Source organism: Brassica napus, chromosome C7 (genome assembly GCF_020379485.1).
Source record: "Brassica napus cultivar Da-Ae chromosome C7, Da-Ae, whole genome shotgun sequence".
Taxonomy (NCBI): Eukaryota; Viridiplantae; Streptophyta; class Magnoliopsida; order Brassicales; family Brassicaceae; genus Brassica; species Brassica napus.
In genome coordinates this window covers 35,791,908-35,802,733 of record NC_063450.1, presented here as the reverse complement: position 1 = coordinate 35,802,733, position 10,826 = coordinate 35,791,908, and the positions used below count along the sequence as shown (strand labels likewise).

The window sequence follows — 10,826 nt, the reverse complement described above, 5'->3', positions numbered from 1 at the left end:
GGCAGTCTGGATTTCCTTAGTCTTTGGTTCGAAGACTCCCCGAAAACACCAAGACTTAACTAAACGCGGACTCACAAAACTATGAGAAGCTCCCGTGTCGAATAACGTATGAGCTGACTCACCTCCAACCAAAACCGATCCCGCTATCGGCTCGGCTCCCTGGTGATCTCCAACTGTAAATACACGTGGAGCGATGGCTAGACGCTTTGGTGGTGGTGGAAGCGCCGCATTACTCCTCTTCGGGCAATCTCTGAAGATATGACCAGACTGGTTACAACCGTAACAAATCACGTTGGCCACTGCTGGGGCTGCAACCTGTCTGACTGGAGGCGTATCCACTGGCTTATCGTGACAATATCTCGAAGTGTGTCCCCACTGACCACAAACAAAACACTTGAAGCACTTTCCGCTATGACGGCGACGGCAACGGAAACAATCATGTGATTCAGACTGGTCCCCTGTTCTCTTCTGGGACTCGGGAGCTTTTCCAGACTTAACCTGAATTGCTTTCGTAAATTTCCGCTCTTCTTCCAGTCCTGCCTCCTGCTCAGAAGCTTTCTCCACCAAATCTCCCAATCTATGGTAAGTGACGACACGACACCTGTTACGAATATCGACCCGCATCCCATCCAAAAACTTCCTGATCAGGTCCTCCTCTGAAATTCCAGTCCCAGCAAATCTGCGAAGTTGGTTAAACTTCTGCTCATACTCCCTGACAGACATCTCACCCTGGCTTACATGATCAAAGTCTCTTTTCTGCTTATCCATAGCTTCCTTCGGGAAGTACTTCCTATCGAACTCGCGGATGAAATCTTCAAAGGTAAGCCTCTCTCGTCCAACATGGTTCAAACGAATTCCTTCCCACCACACTAGTGCATCTCCACGCAAATACTGCATAGTCAATCTAAGAGACATCTCCGGTGGACATTCAATAATCTCCAACTTCCGTACCAGATTTAGCTTCCAATCATATGCAGCTATAGCATCCACTGTCCCGCTAAAATGCTCCATATCCATATTCCTCATCTGGCATGTCAGCCTGTAAAACCTCTCATCATAAAATGGGTAAACATGTGGTCGAGGTGGTGGTGGCGGTAGATCCTGAGCACCCTGAGCAAACTGCTGAGCGGGAAACTGCTGAACTGGAGCCATCTGACGAGCAACCTCCTGAGCAATCTGCTGAACTGCCTCCTGAGCAGCCTGTCTAGCTGCATCCAAAACCATCTGCCTCATGGCCTCCTGATCAATCGGTGGAGCAACAGGCTGGGGAACTGCACGCTGCTCATGTTCAGCTCCTGCCTCTCTAGCATCTCTGTCGATCTGGGCACGGTTGGCTCTTTTCTTTGGCGGCATCTGAAATGGGGCACAAATAAGTCAACTTCCGATGAGCAATGAATTCTTTAATTAAAGGAGTAATATCGGACGAAACGGTGCTATTGGTTTTAATTTTTAAAATTCCCAAATCTCCACTAAGACTTCCAAAACCGTATAAAACCAAATTAAAACCGAGTCTCCACGAATCGCCATCCCGGGTCGGAGCCGGGACGGAACCCGCTCTGATACCAAAATGTGACACCCGTCACTTTCGAGATATAATAATAAATAAAAGCGGAAATAAAATAATAATACAACTCAAATAATAATAATAATCTCCATCATAATATAAAAGTCAATACGATAGCATAAGGCCAAAAGGCCCGATAACGATAACATCCGAAATATAAAATACGACATAAACCAAAAGTTTGAAATGGGAAATAAACATAAGCGATAGATAGCAGCTCAAATGCCCAAAAGCGATAAAACGAAAAGAGTGATAGAAGTCCAAAGCCCGATAGTAGTAAAAGCCCAAAAGCCCCAAATAGCACCAAGAAGCCCAAGTCTGATAGGATCACTCCTGCTCATTGATCTCACCTAAAAGGGGGAAAAAGTGAGGGGTGAGCGACAGGGGAATCGCCCAATGAGGTATGGGATGCTATCCCGAAGTCCGGGAACACGGACATAACATTTCGAATAATTATAATTTAAATCTAATACATGTCAAACACGGTACCTAAAGTACCCAAGCAACAAACAATGGTCCTAGCGAGGTGTACACTCGCTGCCCACTAACAGGCCAAATGAAACACGCCGACCTAAGTGCTCGGTAACACCGCCCTTAGACGATTTATCTACCTCTCCAGAATACGGTCCAGACGGTCGACTGAATCTGGCCGTACCCTTACAAACAATCTGACATACAGGAACACCTTCCTGTAGCCGCCCCAAACATATCCATAACTAAGAATTATATCAAGTGAATCAATCATTGTTGAACCATCTACCACCCTAGTTCCGGTTTAAGCAAAGAACCTAATAACCAAACAAGCAATGACAGACTCGATTCAAGCAGACGGAACATATTAGAAATAAATTATATTTATTCGGAATCCTAAGCCGTGAACGAGAAGTTCGGAATAGACACTCACCTTAGCAAGGAAGAGGAGTGGTATCTATGAACTCCAACTGCTCAAATGGACTCCAAATCTGAAATCAGATCGAAATTCCGAGTCAGAACGCCTTTCGAACGGTTTAAAACGGGTATTTACGGAAAAGTCAACCCGCTGGTCAAAGATCAATTATTTAATTAATTATTTAATTAATTAATTAATCCGGTTTATCTTAACCGATTTCCAATTGATTTTAACCGACCGGTTTAACCTAACCGAATTAAAATCAATTTAAACCGGTTAACCAACCGGTTAACCGAGTCAACCGAGTTGACTCGCTGAGTTGACTCGGCCGAGTTGACCGAGTCACCGGTGTCGGTCACCGGCGGCGGCGGCGGAGCTGCGGCGGCGTCTTACCGGAAAATTGGCCGGCGGCGACGGCGGAGGACGGCGGAGCTGCGGTGGCGGCGGCGGCGCGTGCGTTTCACGCGCGCGCGCAGGGTGATCTTCTGGAGGCGCGTGAGGGCTCGTCCGGGCTCCAATCGCGGCGCGGTTGGTGGCTATGGCTTCGTCGTGACGAGAAGAACACGATGATGGTCTTGAAGGCACCAAATTCTCAAGGGTTAGGAAGTTATGGGCGATTTACTAAACGGAACCGAAACTGAACTTAAATCATGGGATTTTCGCGGTGGTTACCTGCGATTAACGGTGGTAGCAAGCTCAACACGGTCACGGGGTGCAGAGGCTATAACGAACTCCGGTGACGACCTCAACCTCTCCAAATCCTTCTTCTCACCTCCCCCCTCTCTTCTTTTCTCTTCCCTTCTCTTCTCTACTCTTCTCTTCTTTCTGATTTTTTTTTTTTTTTAATTGCATGTGACATAGTGGAGAAGGTGGGTTTAATAGATGTGTTAATGGGTGGAGTTGGTGGAGTGGAGAAGTTAGGTCGTGACACACATTTTATCAGAAAAAAATGATTCTTACCACGAACACAAAAGCCAACAAGAGACCCACTTAGCATTTTCATAACTCGTGTAAATTTAGGATATTCTACATATGAATTGTTTCTGATGGTTCAACAGTATGAGAAACATCCTTTCAAAAAAAAACAGTATGAGAAACATTGACAGTGGAGTTTTTTTTTGGATGAAATCAATAGTATTGGGATAATGATGCAACAATCTAAAATAAGGAATCCCGTATATAATGTATTCGTTCTCGCCCGAATCTGACCAAGACCGGTAATAATTTCCCAGCATCGAACGAAATAGTGCACATACAAAGCAGCATACACGAATGTAGATTAGAGGAGCCAAGAAGAATGTTTAATCGGAATTTGGCAAGTACCGAAGGTATGCTTAAATTTGATGGTAGATATTTGATAGAGAGAGAACAGATTAAAAGAAGAGATGATAAGACTTTATAGCTTGTGTCAAATCGGTAAGAGAAGATTAAAGTATAATAAACCTTAGTTTTACCTCTCTGTGTGTATCAAAATTAAAACTTTATTTTTACAAAATTTGAAGACCCACCAAGGAGTGAGGACTTCAAGAGTGAATATCCGAGTTTTGTTGGAAGTCAGATTTCTAACCAAACTTGGATAGGAGTTCGATGTTGTCTATTCATGTTATATTTTCATTTCTTTGTTAGTAACTGTTATTTTGTCTATCCTTCTTCTATAGCCAATTAGTCATATGCTCCACATTTGGAATCCAACAAGAAGTTTTTGCGCAATCCATTGTTTTTCGCCAGCAGAAGCATATTGATGTACATTTAAAAAGGTCATTGCCTCAGACCCCCAAGAGATAATACGAATTATAGGGCCTCATTTTCATGAAATGTTATGTATCATACTGATTATAGCTATACAACATTAAATTATATCTGTCCTTGTCCCAAGTTTGACACCCTAAGTTAATTTTAGTTTTATTTGCTTTCCAAATAAGATTTTAGGAAAACAAAATTTTTTTTTTATCTCGTCAAGTTTGCAAATCAAAAATATGTATCTCCAAACATGAAATTTAAATATATAAATAAATAAAAATACAAATGTCAGTTAATTTTAAATATATTCTCTATTCAATTCGAAAATTAAGGATTTAAATATACTTTCTACAAGTTCCTGTAGAACCTAAAATCTACACTAAGGATTTGATAGTGATCGGAAGTTTGATTTAGGGAAGACAAATGATGTAGGCAACGATATCTTTAGAACACAACGGTGTAAACAATTTTGAGTAGGTAAAAATGGACTTTATTGATGAATAAGATCGAATACAATGAGTTGAACTAGATCGAATGATACAAATGAGATCGGTAAAGAAATGATCTAAGATTGGGATGAAAATAAGGTCGATTTATATGTGTAGCTCTCTCTAGGGTTTTCAACGTGTCCTTCTTCATGTCTTAGTCCGACGTCGTCGCGATTCTCGGGAAATGGGATACCACGCGCATCAGCTTGATTTGACTGGTCGGCCATTGTTTAAATCGTGTGGCTGAGATCGAAGGTTTGTGGCTGGCTTCAATTAACTACTTCGGGAACTGTTTTTTCTTCCTTTTTTTGTATATATACCGATTCTACAGAGTGCATCGTCTTCTCTAATAGCAGTTCTTCTTTCTCGTACTCTCTCCTTTGCGACATTTCTTCTCGATTCGAACCTATGCCAGTCGAGAAATTTAGTCCCCACCTTAAGACAATTCTCGAGGCGAAACACATCGAGGCTATCTACGAACTCTGGGGGTCGATTATGCCGTCGAAATTGAACTTCCTGAAGACGGTGAAACTCCGGAGACCGTGAGACCGGGGTACTGTGGAGCCTATATGTCGCAATTCGAGGACGACGGCTTATCATTTCCTCTTCCTCGTTTTCTTCTTGAGGCGTTGGCGGAGCTTAAGATGGCGTTTACCCAGATGGCGCCCAACTTTTTTCGCTATTACTTGGCCTCCTGGGTCCGAGCTCAGGAGGAAGGTCTTGAGTTCGGCCTCAGGGAGTTGAAGCAATTGTTCGCTATAAAGCGGAACAATGGCTTTCCTAGCACGATGATTCTTGCTCCTCGCTCTGGTCGTGTTATTATTGAAGGCATTCCCAATAAAGATGAACGATGGAGAGAAACGTTCTTTGTTTTTAAGGTTAACCCGGAGTCGGTCGGGGATTTTGACTTTGAGAGGATCCCTAGGGAATGGTCTGACGACATTGGTAATTTTTTTTTGCGAATAATGTCTGCTCCTGATCGTCTTTTAGCCTTTTCCCTTTTAAAAGTCTCCTCTCTTTTTTATCTGTAGAGCCCTTCGGCCCTGCGCCCATGACTCCTGAGCTTTGTGGGTTAATGGCTACTTTGAGACGTGGCAGTCCTCGATGGCTCGCTTTTACTCATGACCGAATTCGAACCGATTATGCTCTCCCGCCGGGTGTGAACCGTGCTGCTCATGTTGCCTTGGTAGCTCCCGTTCGGCCCAAGAAAGGTCGTGGCAACAAGAGTAAGTTCTCCTTCTCTTGACAAGATTTTAAGATACTTCATTAGCGCGATTCTAAATCCTTCTAGGTTCATTTTGTTTTTAGGGAAGAAGGAGAAGGAGGTGTTGCTCGATCGTTCTGATGAGTCTTCTGAGGTTGGGTCGTTAGAGCGAGCTCAGAAAGTTCAGCGCGGGCCGGTTCTTAGATCGAGGTCGCATGTTCAGTCTCCTGGCCTTCTGGCTAGGCCGGTGTCGATTGTTATCCCTGCCGGTGGGACTCGTAAGGCATCGGATAACTCGGCGAGTTCTGCTGGCGATCGAGCTCTTAACGACGAGGTCGATTCATTGACTCACCGGCGTCGACATCGGGTCTTGGAGGAGATTAGCACTGTGACTTCGGGGTCATCGAGCTCGGGACTTCCTCCACCGTTACGCGTTTCTAGTGAAGGTACTTCGCGGATTAACCCTAGCATCCATCTTTCGAGCGTGCCTGAAGCCTCTTCGTGGACGTTTTCATATGATAACGATATTCATATCCTTTAGAACCCCGATTCCCTCGCTGCAATCTGGCGTAAGATCAGAGCGGAAGGATGCGAGCTCCCTTCTCTGGAGCGTATGCGACAGCGTGATGCCTATGTTCCGATGGCAGTTGCGAATCCCAAGGTACGTTATCTTTCTTCGGTGCTTTATTGAATGGGATGACGATCTCTGATGTTATCGTTTTTGCTTAGGCTATGGAGGCGAGCAACGAATACGCCGCTTTGATGGAGGGGCGATTGGCTAATTTTCCATGTAAGGAAGAGATTGCGGGTCATCTTCCCACGATCCAACAACTTCGAGGTGAGTTGGAAGTTGCTTGGGAGGCGGAGAGGCAGCGCAAAGCGGAGATTCGGGTTTGCACTACTTGTAGTATTTCTTTAAGTTGTAGGCGTTCCATGGTCTCATTTCCGGAAGGCCAGTTTTGCATTTTCCTAGCTCCTAGACTCCGGTTCGGATTTCTTTGGTTACTTTGTATGGTCCTTCCCATCTTGTTCCTAGTTTTCCTGCTCCCGGTTCTTTCGTTCCGTCGAACACTTTTCGGAGAACTAGGTCACCTACGGAGAAAGCGCGGTTTCTTACGTTGGAGTCGTAATAATGTGCCACGGCTTGTTGGTAATTTTGCATGCGTATTGCTGCTTTTTCTAGTCGTTCCTCGATCATATCTAACTAGTGGATTAATAGCTCTTCGTTGAGTTCGGCGTCTTCTGGACATATTCCTCGTCGTTGGCTAGAGACCTCGATTTCGACGGGGATTACGGCTTCGATTCTGTAAGACAGCGAGAACGGTGTTTCTGGGGTTGCTGTGTGGGGGGGTCGTTCTGTAGGCCTATAGGACGCCGTGCAGTTCTTCGCTCCACCTCTCTTTCTTGAGGTCGAGGCTTTTCTTGAGGTCGAGGCTTTTCTTGAGGTTGTTCATTATAGTTTTATTTGCAGCTTCGGCATGACCGTTGCATTTTGGGTATCGGGGGCTCGCGGCCTTAATCTTGATTTTCCACTTTACGCAAAAATCGTTGAATATTTTTGAAATGATTTGTGGTCCATTATCGGTTACTATCTCGTATGGTAAACCGTGTCGACAGATGATGTTTTCCAAAATGAAGCTGGTTACCGTGGTAGAGGTGATGTTGGAGAATGCTTCCGCTTCGATCCACTTGGTGAAATAGTCGGTTCATACTAGAAGGAATCACAATTGGGCCGGCCCAGAAGGTACTCGCGGGCCTACTACGTCCATGGACCATTTCATAAAAGGATATGGTGAAGATATGGTAGATAGTTTTTGAGTTGGTTGATGTATCATCGGTGCGTGCCTTTGGCATTTGTCGCATTTTAGCGCGAATTGTTCGCTATCATCGGCGATCGTTGGCCAAAAGTAGCCTAGCTTCTTTATCCTGATTGCTAGGGACCGTCCGCCAGAATGGCTTCCGCACGATCCCCCGTGAGTTTACTTCAGGATTGTGAATGCGTCCTTAATTGATACGCCTAACAGATATGGCTCGTCTAGGCTTCTTTTGTATAGTTTTTCCTCCATAATACAATAGCGCGAGCTCCGGGCTTTTATTTTTCGAGCTTCCCATCTTTCGGCGGGGAGCCATTCCCGATGTTAACGCTTTTTTTCTGGGTAACTTTCGTCCAGAGGGATGACGCTCGATAGATCCTTGCATGATCTCTAACTGAGAGGTCGCGTGCGAGTGGGATATTCTCCTCCTTTTGTGGCATCTTTCGGAATTCGGACATGTAACAGGCTCGAGCTTGTTTTTGGCTTTCGAGTATGGTTTTCTCGCCAGTTGGACATAAAAACTTCACACATTGGTGATAAAACGAGGGGACCGCCTCATTTGGTGCAACCAGGGGCGCCCTACGATGGCATCAAAAGGCATAGGATGATCGACTACGGTGAATTCTGTTTTCAGTTTCAGATCGTAAACTCTGGTGGTTAATAATATGATCCCGAGCGAACTGACCGACTTTCCTCCGAAGCTAGCGAGGGGAGTTGTTTCTTGTCTAATCATTGGGATCGGTTGCTCGAGCGACTGTAACGTTTTTTGTAAGATGACGTCGACAGCGCTTCCGGTGTCAACGAGGATTTTCGAGAAGACGGCGCCTTCGACTTCCAATGCGATCACCAAGGCATCGTCGTGGGGAATATCGAGCTTTATAGTTTCGTGCTCGTGGAAAGTCACGATTTCTCCTTTTGGTATTGTATCCTCGAAGGCGATGATGGTGGAGCTATTAATCGCTTCTCGCGAAGCGCATGATCGTTTGTCAGGAATATTGACCTTTCTTGATGCGATCGGCCTCATCGATCTGAAGAGGTCGAGATCGATTGATTCGATGCAGTTGGATCTTATTGGGGAGGGATCCATAGTCGCGCTTAGGAAACTTAGATCAGTTTTTTAGCAAAGATGTTTTTCGTTTATCTACGACACAGTCGGCGCCAAAATGTAGAACCTAAAATCTACACTAAGTATTTGATAATGATCGGGAGTTTGATCTAGGGAAGACAAATGATGTAGGCAACGATATCTTTAGAAGACAAAGATGTAAACATTTTCCAGTAGGTAAAAATAGACTTTATTGATGAATAAGATCGAATACAGTGAGTTGAACTAGATCGAATGATACAAATGAGATCGGTCAAGAAAGGATCTAAGATTGGGATGAAAACAAGGTCGATGTATGTGTGTAACTCTCTCTAGGGTTTTCAACATGTCCTTCTTCATGTCTGTTCTCCTTCCTTTATAGTAAGTCGACCTCGTGACCTTCGTAACTGCTCCGCGATCTTCGTCTCTTGTTCCGCGATCTTCGGGACTTCGATGGCTCCGCCTCGAGCTCGCACGCTTGCTATGGGCTTTAGTTCCTCACGGTCCATATCTTTGGGCACGGCCCATTAATGTATTGACCGAAATTGGGTCCAACATACATGTACAAGTGGTTCAATCTAAGTGGAAATATATTTCATATGTGGAGATGATATACTTATGAAAGCCTACTTGAAAATATCATTTTAGTCATGACTTTGGTGTACACATGGATATCATAAGCTGTGGATATTACAAATCGGTGTACATGTGGATACGTACACGTGGATAATGAGGTTTATGTGTACATGTGGACACTAATGTTGGACATACATATGTTTCAATTTACAAATACAAAAACAAGATCTAACAAAGAAATATAAAATGTTGATAAAAACATTCCTAAACACATTTACATAGTCATAGCACAAAATAGTAGCATAGACAAATTTCTGAAATAATGCAATCACTGCATTTGTCTAAAACAAGTTTTTTCTCTGATTGCACTAACCTAGTAGAGAAAGAGGAAAATTAGTTGCTTAAATCTTATTTAGAATGGAAAGGTTTGTAAAGCATTTGTACGGTCAGTGGGAGGATTTGTGAAACATATGTACATTTGTTTAGTGTACATATGTACATGTGTTTAATTGTGATTATACATATTTTGTAGTTTTGCTTTGTATCAGCTTGGCTTGTACGCTCATTTTCTATATATATATACAAAATAAAAGTAAGGAGAAGATGAAACCAGACGTATTGATCAAGCTTCTAACTTCAGTACATTAGGATGATCAAGCCTTCTCGTTACAATGATTGCTCTAGCCTTCTCATTAAGATGATCAAGCCTTTTCATTATAGCCAAAGATAATCATATACTAGTTAACCAAAAGAAGTCACATCGTTCAGATTGTTAAACAAGATTTATATGTACAGTAAGATTACTATCCATATGTACACTGTTTATTTGCTGTCAGAGTGTACACATTTATAATATCCACATAAACTAAAGAGTCACGAAAAGTAAAACTGAGACAAAATAGGGTTCGTCGACCGATCCATTGCCTTCTCTTCTGCAGACACACCTATCTCATTGTTCAAATCATATTTCAGTGGCTTTGTAACTTCCAACAATCGGATGAACCATCAAAGCTATCATCTCCTCTGTTTCTGAGATGAATCTCCACCACGTTAATGCAACAGATGAATCTGCCACTAAGATTCTTCTTCTCCACCGTCTCCAGCATCATCTTCACATCCAACCTTCCTCTCAAGTTACCATGTATAGCAAAACCATGATCAGATTTCAACAAAAGTGAAACATGAGTCATCATTAACTCATGTTTAGTTTTTCAATTTGAGTTTGAAGAGAATCTTTCAAATTAACAACAAAAAAGCTGTAGAAATTACAGATAAGAACCTGACCTAGCAAGATAACACCAGCCAGACTTATAGTTTTCAAAGAAAATATAGATCTGTGTTGTTAAATTTTTATCTCTTAGCAAAACCTCTTCCATAACTAAAGAATCAGCGGAAAAAGAAATATGCAGAAGATTGGCTATGAGAAAATGACGAACCTTGGAAGATTCGAGACGAATGTAAAATGTC

General features: G+C 43.2%; 2 protein-coding genes across 2 annotated transcripts; one reads left to right on the top strand and one right to left on the bottom strand.

The window, feature by feature from the left end:
* Positions 1–5,250: 5,250 nt before the first annotated feature.
* On the top strand, positions 5,251–7,600 carry LOC125590583. The gene is made up of 6 exons (XM_048764199.1): positions 5,251–5,626; positions 5,713–5,907; positions 5,990–6,318; positions 6,427–6,546; positions 6,615–6,723; positions 7,503–7,600. The coding sequence occupies exons 1-6, from the start codon at positions 5,251–5,253 to the stop codon at positions 7,598–7,600; spliced, it is 1,227 nt and encodes a 408-aa protein (XP_048620156.1).
* A 622-nt stretch (positions 7,601–8,222) lies between these two features.
* On the bottom strand, positions 8,223–8,786 carry LOC125590582. The gene has a single exon (XM_048764198.1). It carries the CDS (start codon positions 8,784–8,786, stop codon positions 8,223–8,225), a length of 564 nt encoding a protein of 187 aa, XP_048620155.1.
* Positions 8,787–10,826: the final 2,040 nt, after the last annotated feature.